General features: G+C 38.2%; 1 protein-coding gene across 2 annotated transcripts in view; it reads left to right on the top strand.

Moving 5' to 3' along the window:
- LOC106879401 (ciliary microtubule inner protein 6) overlaps positions 1-12,940 on the top strand; it is a 50,510-nt gene that overhangs the window by 29,050 nt on the left and 8,520 nt on the right. The window contains exons 1-2 of one of the 2 annotated variants that reach the window (XM_014928944.3): positions 2,315-2,507; positions 8,939-9,348. In XM_014928944.3, the coding sequence (XP_014784430.2) occupies positions 2,446-2,507; positions 8,939-9,348 (472 nt within the window). In that variant the 5' untranslated portion in view covers positions 2,315-2,445. Of the gene's footprint in view, positions 1-2,314; positions 2,508-8,938; positions 9,349-12,940 lie in introns of those variants that run through there. The other variant, XM_089360582.1, reaches the window with a different exon arrangement.

Raw genomic sequence — 12,940 nt, 5'->3', positions numbered from 1 at the left:
GTATGTGCATCACATACAGATGTGTGTGGGTGTGTGTCAAGAGAGTTTGTTGGAGATTTGGGTATTATTTCGATACTCATATTTTTTGTAAATGCCCTTTCAAGTTTTCTTTGGTAGGAAAAACAAAACAAAAGCAAAAGACTTTGGAAATTTCAGTTGTAAAAAAAAAAAAAAAAAATGAACACCTTATTTTAACTTTTTGGCAGACAAATTGCTATGGCCAAACCAATGTCCTTTCCGAAATGGTATTTGGTTTTTCGCCGACTTCTTACAACCTTTCCTGTTGCACTGAAACCTGCGCTCTGAGTGAGATCTTCCGGCCCGCTTCACTTTATAAATTTTGCTCAGTAAAGTTTTACAAGATGAGCAACGCATTTGTTTGGCTAGGAGCTCAAGTTCGTGACAATAACTTTTTATTTGAACTTTTTTATAATACCTCTTTTTCCCGCGGGAAATTTCTCAGAAATTTTATTAAGAAACAAAGCCGATATGTATGGGATTTTTGTCGAAACTCATCCCCAATCGACCTCTAGGCCAATGAAACGTATGTAAAAAATTTCTAGGCCATATGAAGCGTATATGTAAAAAATTTTATTAAAAAATATGTGCGAAAAAGAGGTTGTGTGAAATTTGGCTGTTATTTCCAGCATTTGGATAGACTGCTTGAAGGCTTATTTAATGTACGGGAGCGGGTGGGTTACGTCTCCACCAGGTGCGCCCAGTTTTGATTTCGAAATATTTAGAAAGTTATTTGGAAATCATAAAGAGAAACGAACGACAGAATCGGGCCGTCCGCATTTTAAAACCGAAAATTAAAAAAAAAAAAATTCCCAAAACTTTTCCGCCCTGTTGCCCACCCATTACCACATCACTTCCAAAGTTTCACTTTAAGCGTAACAGTCAACGCATACGCAATGGCGAAAAGGGTTTCAAAACTTCGTGTTTATGTCGTAGACTGCGAGGCGAGGGGGAGGGTAATTTTTTTTTTTTTTCAAATCGAAATTTTCCAAAAGTTTTTGGAAATTTTTTCAGAATCATAATCTCCGTATTTTACCACATATTTTGAAAAAAAAAAAAAAAAACATTCTACAAGAAGAATCATAAATGAAGAAATTGGGGGGATTGAAATTTTGAAATGCTGATTTTTGCCAATTTTGCTTACAGATTCGTAATCTCCGTACCCGAAAACGGGGCTTTCTGTAAAAAAATAAAAAATAAAGGTGGGGTTGGTGAGAGTAGAAAAGGAATCTATGCCATTTGAAAAGTATTTCTATAAAATTTCGTTAATATATATCCATTTTCCTGAAAGTTATGAGGGGAATATCGGATCGTGTGAATTTTCCGAAAATCCTCTTCCCCGTTCGTCAGCGCGTTTTTTTTTTTGTATTCGTTTACTACACATTGTTTTACACCTATTGCACTATTAAAAAAAAAATTGTGACCGGGTGTTAAAATAGAGATTAACCCAAATTTTTGTTTTCATATTCGTTTTCTATACATTTTTTACACCTATTACACTTGCTTTTTTTCTTTTTCTGTTTTGGTGACCGGGTGTTAAAGCAAACATTAACCCAAATTTTAATGTGAGTTTTGTATTAGATATGTATCATGTACATACGTGTTATATATGCAATTATCAAATAAAATATAACTAGGCAAGGTAGCCCAATAACTTGCGGGTAAAATTTGGTGAACGGTAACTATATTGAGGGCCGTTGCAGCTAATAACATTCATCTGGGGCTTCATGCTTCGATTCTAAAAGAACAATAAAAGGATGTGTTTTTGTGTTTATCCTCACCTATGGTCATGAGGGTTGGGTAATAACCGAAAGAGTACAATTGCGAATACACGCGGCCGAAATGGGGTTCCTCCAAAGGGATTCTGGAGTAATGTCATTCAACGGGGTGCGATCAGGGAGTCTCTCCAGAGCGAGCCACTACTTTTCTGCATTGAGAAATTATAGCTCCAGTACTATGGATGTGATTAGAATGTCACAGGAAAGAATCGTAAGACGGATTATCAAGCTGAGCCAACAGACAGGCGACCTAGGGGTAGATCAAGAACGAGATGGATAATATCCATAATCTCAGTTGGGAAGCCAGCCGGAATATCTAATGACGGTTGCTTCTTATAAGACCCTATAGAGGTGGTGCCTGGGGACTATACGCAAACGACCCTCTCAGAAATAGTGGGCAGAGAAGATGGGTGGGATGGCTGAATCGAGATGTACAGCAGTAATATCTGTTTATGCTAATTTTCTGCTCATGTTTTTAAAACCGGAAATTGATAGGCTGAGACAGTATGTTGTCATGGAGATGACTGTAATTACAGTGTATAACCGTTACGAGGTTCTTCAACTGAGAGAAGAATATAGTGTTGTCGCTTTGTTCGCATGTGCAGACTAATCCAAGTTCCTTAAGAGTCAAGATTTAACCAGCAACAGAATGGCCATACGCGTGACTATGCCAGTTATTACTCGCAAGAAGACGGTTCCATCAAAACACAAGTAGGTGGTGGCTGTTATTGGTGTGACATAATCACAGCTTTGATAATTCTCCCCAACCTGACTACGTTTCTTCAGAAATTTCCGAAAAGGAAAAAAAAAAAAAAAAAAATGCATATATTTTCAATGAAATTTTGTGGTGTTACGTTTTCGATTATGTGGTTGCGATTTTGTTGATAAAAAGGTAAATTTTTTTTTTTTTTCCAGCATAGTTTCGAGTCACCCCACCTGAATTTTATTTCCTTATAACTTTCTTTAAAATACATAATTTTAAAGAAAATTGACATAGTTTCTGGTGTGAACTGGCCTACATCAAAAAAGTTGTTTTGTAAATTTTATCAACATAATCTCTGCAAAATTTCGTTAAAAAAATATGCATTTTAAAGATTTGTTTGCAAACAATATCGGCGGTGGAGAACTGTGACACAAAGCTTCGTCGCAAAAGTTTTTTTTGTTTGTTTGTTCAAAATTTCATCAACCTAATCGTCAGCTACACCCTAGAAAACGAATATCTGCAAAATTTAGTTTAAAAATATGCGTAGGAAACAGAATTCAGGGGTGAAGAGGGGGCAATTTGTTGTATGGGCCTTCCTTATGTTGGTCTTCCATAAAAGTAAATAATAAAAAAGAAAAGACGTGGCTGTGTAGTAAGAAGCTCGCTTCCCAACTACATGGTTCCGGGTTCAGTGCCATTGCACGACACCTTGGCCAAGTGTCTTCTACTATAGCTTCAGGTCGACCAAAGCCTTGTGAGTGGATTTCATAGATGGAAATTGAAAGAAGATCGTCATACGTATGTATGTATGTATGTATACTCTTTTATTCTTTTACTTGTTTCAGTCATTTGACTGCGATCATGCTGGAGCACCGCCTTTATAGTCGAGCAAATCGACCCCAGAGCTTATTCTTTGTAAGCCTAGTACTTATTCTATCAGTGTATTTTGCCGAACCGCTAAGTTACGGGGACGTAAACACACCAGCATCGGTTGTCAAGGAATGCTGGGGGGGGGGACAAACAGACACACAAACACACACGTACATATATATATATATATATATATATATATATATATATATATATATATATATATATATACATATACGACGGGCTTCTTCCAGTTTCTGTCTACCAAATCCACTCACAAGGCTTTGGTTGACCCGAAGCTATAGTAGAAGACACTTGCCCAAGGTGCTACGCAGTGGGACTGAACCCGGGACCATGTGGTTGGTAAGCAAGTGTGTGTGTGTGTGTGTTTGTTCACCCCTCACAGCTCGACAACCAGTGTTGGTGTGTGTATATATCCTCCTTAACTTAGCGGTTTGACAAAAGTAACTGACAGAATAAGTACCAGGCTTAATTTTTTTTTTTTTAAAGTACTGGAGTTCATTCATTCAACTAAAATTCTTCAAGGCAGTGCCCCAGGATTGCTGCAGTCTGAAATGACTGAAACAAGTAGAAGAATGAAAGCAAGAGTAACTGTTCACTCCTGATTGATTGAGGACTTAAACAGTGGAGAGGTGTAGTACTAGGAGTTTAGTGGAGTCGATTTTTTCATGGATATTAATTTGCTTTAAGGTCACATTTTATCAGCATTTCTATTAAAATGTTTGTTTCTTTCTTAAGAGTTTACATACTCTCTCTCTTTCTCTCTCACAAGGGGTATTTATTGATTCTTTCACCCGCACGATTTTCACTAAGAAAATAAAATAAAAAAAACTCGGATTATTTGCATGGGATCAAGTATCCTGACCTCCTAATATGCTGGAAACTCCTTATTTTTGTTTGGAAAGTGGGGGGAGGAAATCGCCCTCCCCCCATATCCCGGAATCATTGAAATTTTTTTTTCATTGAATGAATTCCGGTTCACAGTTTGAACGACCTATGATAAAAGTTGTTCAAACTGTGACTATACATTCTTTATTTGTAATTGCATTCATATTTAGAATGCATTTTCAGGAATATAAATGGACACCTGTACTCAGCTGGTATTTTTTTTTATTTGACTCTTGAGAGGATGAATGGCAAATTGACATCAGTGGATTTGAACCCAAAGTATAAAGGGCCATAATTAAATACTGCAGGACTGATACCCTAACAACTTTGCTATTCCTTATTTCTATTTAGCCAGAGTGGATCTAGGATTACATTATCAAATATCTTTCCTCTTTTATGATGTTATGGTAGAATCTAAAGAAGCTTTGGCTGCTATTTCTACTAATTTGACTAACCACCTAGAGGTTGGTACTCTGTTGTGGTATTGCTTGCATAGTGTTTATGTTATTTCTGCAACAATTATTGTCATAAATGATAAAGCACTGATCTCTTTATGAGTTTATGTGTTCACATTTTTATATCTGCATTGAGGTTTTCTAATATTTAAATTTATTCCAGTTTATCTAATTAACAATGTGTTTTACATAGGCTCCAAATGTAATCACATCTATGTATTTATATACTTTCCAAAATAACCATACGGACTCTGAGGAAGCTATAAGATGTTGCTCAAGCACTCAGCTCTTAGTTCACTGCTCCCTATAGCAGAAACAGCTGTATACTGATGAAGTTGATTTATATATATATATATATATTCAAGTACAATGTAAGTTTGGGTTGGGTAATATCCTGGTGTATTACTTACACAAAACTCAGTACAAACTCCTGGCTATCCACACTTTAGGAGTCAGATTAGTATTTAAGAATGTCTACTGTTGCAGGGACTCCAGTTACTAGTATAACTAGTGCATAAGTATTGCTTGGAGTAACATTTAAAACCAGGAAGCTGAAGATATCAATATAGCATAGGTTTAATATTAGTTACATTTGTTTCAGTCCCATTCGGTTTCAAACAACATAACATATAGATGATTATGTATCATAAATTACGTAACTTTATAAATTTACTCATGGCTGAATAGCATGGAGTGGCATCCTATCAGGCACCTATCAAACTTTGCTATTATATATGTGCAGTAAGGGTGTTTAGAGTTGCTTATATATGTGGAGGAACAAAGAAAATAAGAATGGAAGTAATAATAATATTAGTTTCCAGCAAGTTCGGAGAGGGCTGAGTTGATTACATAGACCCCAGTACTTAACTGGTACTTATTTTATCAACCCTGAAAGGATGGAAGGCAAAGTTGACCTTGGTGGAATTTGAACTCAGAACGTTAGGACAGACAAAATGCAGCTAATTTTGCCCGGCATGCTAATAAAATGACACAGTTGGACAGGAATAAAAATGCTAGAAATAGCAGCCATGGCTGCAGCACTAACAACAATGATAATGGCACTACTACTGTTTGCAACAACAATAATATTAACAAAAAAAAAAAATATAAATATGTTATTACTAATAATCTTTTCTGCTATAGGCACAAGTCCTGAAATTTTGAGGGAGGGGCCTAATCGATTACATCAACTCCAGTGTATAACTGGTACTTATTTCATTGACCCTGAAAGGATGAAAGGCAAAGTTGTCCTCAGCGGAATTTGGACTCAGATTATAAAGATGGACAAAATACCACTTAGCATTTTGCCCAGCAAGCAAATGATTCTACCAGCTCACTGCCTTAGTGTTACTACTACTAACTACTATTAATAGCAATAATAATAACAATCCTTTCTACTATAGGCACAAAGCCTGAAGTCTTGAGGAAGGGACTAGTCAATTAGATTGACCACAGTATGTAATTGATACTTATTTCATTGACCTTGAAAGGATGAAAGTTGACCTTGGTTGAATTTGATCTCAGAACATGAAGCTTGAAGAAATTTTCTTAGTATTTTGTATGGCATTCTAATGATTCTGCCAGCTTGCCACCATATAATGCTATTACTACGACTAATAATAACGATTGTTCCCAATTTTAGTACAAGGCCAGTAATTTTAGGGGAAGGGATGCTATACACACACACACACACACACACACATATATATATATATATATATATATATATATAGTTTTAGGGAAAATAACCAATTATCAAGAACTCATCGATGAAAATCCACTATCACATATAGAAAAATTAATAATTAAAAGCACAATAAATGAGTATAATATAAAGTAAAGTAAATATCATAAGATAAATATAATAAAAAGATTACACGTGTTTCATAACCAATTTTCAAATAGAAAAGAAATTTAAATCGATTAAAATCAATTGAAATTATCGAAAATAAGTTCTATTTAAAAATATAGCTACTCGTCAGATCGTAAGTAGAACAATAATTAGATATATATCTCAACCAACAATAAGTACCAAATGAATTAATATAATAAGTATTTCATATTAATTCATTTGGTACTTATTGTTGGTTGAGATATATATCTAATTATTGTTCTACTTACGATCTGACGAGTAGCTATATTTTTAAATAGAACTTATTTTCGATAATTTCAATTGATTTTAATCGATTTAAATTTCTTTTCTATTTGAAAATTGGTTATGAAACACGTGTAATCTTTTTATTATATTTATCTTATGATATTTACTTTACTTTATATTATACTCATTTATTGTGCTTTTAATTATTAATTTTTCTATATGTGATAGTGGATTTTCATCGATGAGTTCTTGATAATTGGTTATTTTCCCTAAAACTATATATTTTTATATATACTTTATCTATAAGGCTCAATTTAATTTTAATTTTTTATAAATTGATTTTAATTGAGTTCTTTGCCTGTAATTTTGGATTTTGTCCCTAATATTATTATATATATATATATATATATATATATATATATATATATGTATAAAGAGAGAAAAGGATAAAGAGACCAATGGCAAAGTTAGAAATATATTTTATGGATAAAGTCTTACAATATATTTCTAACTTTGCCATTGGTCTCTTTATCCTTTTCTCTCTTTATACATACACATGCTATGTTACGTGACCTATATTATATTCCCCATTCATGTTTATACAACAACAGGGGCAAAACTAGCCGGTATACAGCACTTACTTGGTATTACCTGTATCTTTGGGTTTGATTGAATCCAATACCCTTCATAACCTTTATATATATATATATACACAATGGGGTGGCATTATCTGAAAGTTACAATAATGCAAAGAAGCACATTGTAACAAGCAGTGTATAAAAATATGTCTGGTTAACTTCAGTGAGATATATATATATATCTGAAAGTTACAATAATGCAAAGAAGTTAACCAGACATATTTTTATACACTGCTTGTTACAATGTGCTTCTTTGCATTATTGTAACTTTCAGATAATGCCACCCCATTAGCTTGGTGGACTCCTAATGAATGGGATGCTAGTCAATTGCATGGTTACCTATTTTGCAGTTGAGCGTATATAAGCTTTGGAATTCTCCAATTTTTGATATTTCTCAATTTGTTCAAATTTTGCATTGATAAAATTAAATTGGTTTTATCAGAAAATTTTTTCATTTATTCAAGTTTTTATTTTATCTAAAAAGAAAATTAAATTCGAATCAATTTTCAATTTCCAATGAATTTTCTCTTTAGATTTTTGCTTTATAAAAACATTTTTTTCATCAATTTTAAATTTTGAATAACAAAAAAAAAACAAAAAAAAAAAAACATTGCTATCTTTGAAACAAATGTTATAATTGTTGATATCATAAGAATTCATAAACTTTCAAGAGAAGGTGAAATAATTCGTTTTTGGAACAATGGATCTCAATGCTCACATACGCATAGAACTATAAATAAGCTTGTAAATATTGGGATGAAAATCCCCTTTTGGATATAAAAATTCAAAAGCTACCTTTATGACAAGAATCCACATCTCCTGTAGACATGACAGGCTTTCTACCATTGAACCAAATCATTCTTTTGAATTTCTCTATCCGTTTTAGTAAATTTATTCTTACCAGCGAAAATTGTATGCTGTTGAAAGCCACCTTTGAATTTTTCTATCTAACCCAATATCTATATGTTCTTATTTATGTGAAGGTGTGTAGCTTAGTGGTATTCAGCTCACAATCATAAGGTCATGAGTTCAATTCCTGGCAGTGTGTTGTGTCCTTGAGCAAGACACTTAATTTCACATTGCTCCAGCTCACTCAGCTGGCAGAAATGAATAGTACCTGTATTTCCAAGGGCCAGTCTCGTTACATTTTGTGTCATGCCGAATCTCTCTGAGAACTACATTAAGGGTACATGCGTCTATGGAGTGCTCAGCCACTTGCAGGTTAATTTCATGAGTAGGCCGTTCTGTTAATTGGATCAACTGGAACACTCATCGTCATGACCAACAAAGTGCTGGTTATTATTTATAGCTTTATGTGTGCTTCAATATCCACTGTTCCAAAACAGAAATGTTTTTTTTTTGTTCTCTTGTTTACAGCTGTTTTGTACATAGTTCTAGGATGACCAGTTGTGAACAAACTATTTTATGTAGTCTCTGTCTGTCTGTCTCTCTCTCCCTCTCTCATTTAGCCCTAATACCTTTCGTGTTGTTTGCTATAATGAAGACAGTCATGTAAGAAAATACCCAGATACATCTCCTGCTCTTCGGGCCCAGGATCCACTAGGAATCTGTGGAAACAAGCGTCCAAATATTTTGTCTTATGCTACTACGGTCCTGTCTTTACCACTGTATGATTATCGTGGCAATATACCTTACCACAAGAATTCTGGCTTTCTGAGACAAAACTACCACATGCTCAACAAACCAGTATGTTATATGGAGACAGAGGGTCAGCCTGAAGGACACTGGATATCACCAACCCTTCATCAAGAGAAATTTCCACAACCACCATATAGATATGATACAATTTCTCGAAGAGATTACTCTAGCTTTTCCCTGCCGGCAAATGGAAAAGTAAAGAAGGACAAGATGAAACCATGTAAGTTTTGTTGTTGTTATTTAACCCCAGGTATTCCTCGCTCAAGTAGACTTATTATCAAAGACATTCCAGCAGTGACCATCATACCTTTTTGTTTTTCATACATGGTTATCAAAGACTACACTATCCAATGTATCCATCCTCATTTGATATAGTAGAATGGGTGATTTGATTGCTATTTCTACATAGAAGTTTCTTCATTTTGCTGTTCATATGTAATGTGTCTTTGGTTTGATACTTTTTCCACTGATCTTCAATCATGGGCCCCATCACAGAACTCTATCCTCCTTTTCTACAGCTTCCTACAACAATCCATGCTTCTCTAAAAACTGCTGACTATATTATCACTAACCCCATCTAAACCCATTCTTTTCGTTTGGCTCCTTTTCCTCCTTCTTCAAAAGTTTGCAATAACGTATTCTGCATATAAAGATCAGGTAGTAGTATTACACTGGTGATAAAGTCTACCAGCCTATTACAAGGATGATAGTGATGATGGTGATGGTGTAGTGTAAACTGCTGGTAATTTCTAAATGTATTCTGCTGTTATTTACATGAAATATATTTCAGTTGACAAAAATGTGTAAATATGTTAACAATATTTAGTTTTGTTATTCTATGTAAGCTGTATGGTAAGAAGTTTGCTTCCCAACCACATTGTTTTTGTTCAGTCCCAATGTGTGTCACATTTGACAAACATCTACTATAGCTCTGAGCCAATCAAAGCCTTATCAGTGGATTTGACAGATGCCTGTTGTGTGTGTATATATATATATATATATATATATCATCATCATCATCCTCGTTTAACGTCCGCTTTCCATGCTAGCATGGTGGGTTGGACGATTTGACTGAGGACTGACGAACTGGATGGCTGCATCAGGCTCCAATCTGATCTGGCAGAGTTTCTACAGCTGGATGCTCTTCCTAATGCCAACCACTCCAAGAGTGTAGTGGGTGCTTTTACGTGCCACCGGCACGAGGGCCAGTCAGGCGGTACTGGCAATGGCCACGCTCAAAATGGTGTTTTTTATGTGCCACCTGCACAGGAGCCAGTCCAGCGGCACTGGCAACGACCTCGCTCAAGTGTTTTCTCACGTGCCAGTAAGGTGACGCTTGTAACAATCACGCTCAAATGGTGCTATTTACGTGCCACTGGCATGGAAGCCAGACAGCTGCTCTGGCCATGACCATTCTTGGACGGTGCTGTTAGTGCTCCACTGGCACAGGGGCCAGTCATCAAATATGGCTCAATTACGATTTCGATTTCACTTGACTACACTCTTGGCAGAGGCCACGGATTATGGTCTTACTTGGCTTGCCGGGTCTTCTCACGCACTGCACATTTCCAAAGGTCCCAGTCATTAATCATTGACTCGGTGAGGCCTAATGTTCGAAGGTCGTGCTTCACCACCTCATCTCAGGTCTTCCTGGGTCTACCTCTTCCACAAGTTCCCTCAGCTGCTAGGGTGTGGCACTTTTTCACACAGCTATCCTCATCCATTCTTGCCACATGACCACACCAGCACAATTGTCTCTCTTGCACACCACAACTGATGCTTCTTAGGTCCAACTTTTCTCTCAAGGTACTTACACTCTGTCGAGTATGCACACTGACATTACACATCCATTAGAGCATACTGGCTTCGTTTCTTGTGAGCTAACGCATGTCCTCAGCAGTCATGGCCCATGTTTCACTGCCATATAGCATGGCTGTTAGTACACATGCATCATACAGTCTGCCTTTTACTCTGAGCAAGAGGCTCTTTGTCACCAGCAGAGTTAAGAGCTCTCTGAACTTTGCCCAGGCTATTCTTATTCTAGCAGCTACACTTTCAGCGCACCCTCCCCCACTACTAACTTGGTCACCTAGATAATGGAAGCTATCAACTACTTCTATTTTTTCTCCCTGGCATGTTGCAAAAGTTGTTTTCTGCACATTTTCAGTGTTTATTGCTCCTGAGCATCTGCCACATACAAAAACTAACTTCCTAGTTAGCTTTCCTTTGATATTGCTGCACCTCTTATGAGTCCATAGCTTACACTGGGTACATCTTATGGAGTTTCTACCTACGTCTTTTCTACAGATCGAGCAGGGCCATCTACCTGAAGGGGTTTGTGTTTTGTCTACCTTCCTACTTATTAGGACTTCGGTTTTAGCTAGGTTGACTCTAAGGCCCTTCGATTCTAGTCCTTTCTTCCACACCTGAAACTTCTCCTCTAGTTCTGATAGTGACTCAGCAATTAGGGCAAGGTCATCAGCATAGAGGAGCTCCCAGGGGCATCCTGTCTTGAATTCCTGTGTTATTGCCTGAAGGACTATGATAAATAGTGTGTGTGTGTGTGTGTATATATATATATATATATCCCCACACCTCCCACAACCCCAACCCCACCCAACCCCATCCCACCTCTTCTCCCCCTCCTCCTCCGCCCCCCGCTTCTACACCTCCTCCTCCCGACCCTACTCACCCTACCACCCCGCTTCCTCACACGGTTGTGACTATACCACCCAATCTCCCCCTGTCCGCCGCTGAGCGCTCGCTCCTTGGTAGGGGCCTCCGCTTCACGCCTCTCACGCCCCATTGTGACGAATTCGGGACTCGCACTGATGTCAGCCAGTTCCTGCGCCGCATCAAACTGTGCGCGTTCTTCCATACGTCAACACAGCGTCCCGACAATCGGGACTACTTCTCGGACCTGGGACGCCGCCCATCCAACTGGACGCCGCCTCCAGGCCAATTCAGTAGCCTAGACTTGTTCGTGGATGACTGTAAGGCGTTGGTCGAGCGTTTCGACTTTAAAAAAAGACCCCTCCGGGCCAATCTCACCCGGGCCGAATCGGTCGCCCTCCGCAATCTCCGCCGCCGTGACGACATCGTCATCAAGCCGGCGGACAAAGGTGGAGCAGTGGTGGTGTGGCGCACGGACCTTTACAGGAGGGAAGCGCTCAGCCAGCTTCACAATCCCCTCTTCTACCGCCTCCTCCCCTCCGACCCCACCCCCTCCTACCAACGGCTTGTGTCCTCCACAATCCATGACCTCATCTCCTCCTCTGCTCTCCCCGCTACCGCCACCAACCTCATCGTCCGCACACCTCGCACCTCCTCCATCTACTTCCTTCCCAAGATCCACAAACCTAACAACCCTGGCCGCCCCATTGTCTCTGCTTGCAATTGCCCCACCGAACTCATTTCAAAATACCTCGACCATATCCTATCCCCGTTAGTTGCTGCCCTCCCATCCCACATACACGACACCAACCACGCCCTTCGCCTCTTCAATTCCTTTTCCTTCCCTCCCGGCCCCTCACACCTCATCTTCACCCTGGACATCAAATCCCTATACACGGTGATTCCACACAACGATGGTCTCTCAGCCCTCCAATACTTCCTTGACCGCCGCCCTGACCCCACACCTAGCACCCCTACCCTGCTTCGTCTGGCAGAACTCGTCCTCACACTCAACTGCTTCACGTTCGCCGGAGATACCTACCAACAGGAATCTGGGGTCGCGATGGGGACGAGAATGGGGCCCAATTACGCCAACCTCTTTGTTGGTTACATTGAGGCCCAAGTATTCTCCCAATTCT

Source organism: Octopus bimaculoides, chromosome 11 (assembly GCF_046866305.1).
Source record: "Octopus bimaculoides isolate indiv1 chromosome 11, ASM4686630v1, whole genome shotgun sequence".
In the NCBI taxonomy this organism is placed as follows: domain Eukaryota; kingdom Metazoa; phylum Mollusca; class Cephalopoda; order Octopoda; family Octopodidae; genus Octopus; species Octopus bimaculoides.
This window is presented reverse-complemented; position numbering and strand designations above follow the sequence as displayed.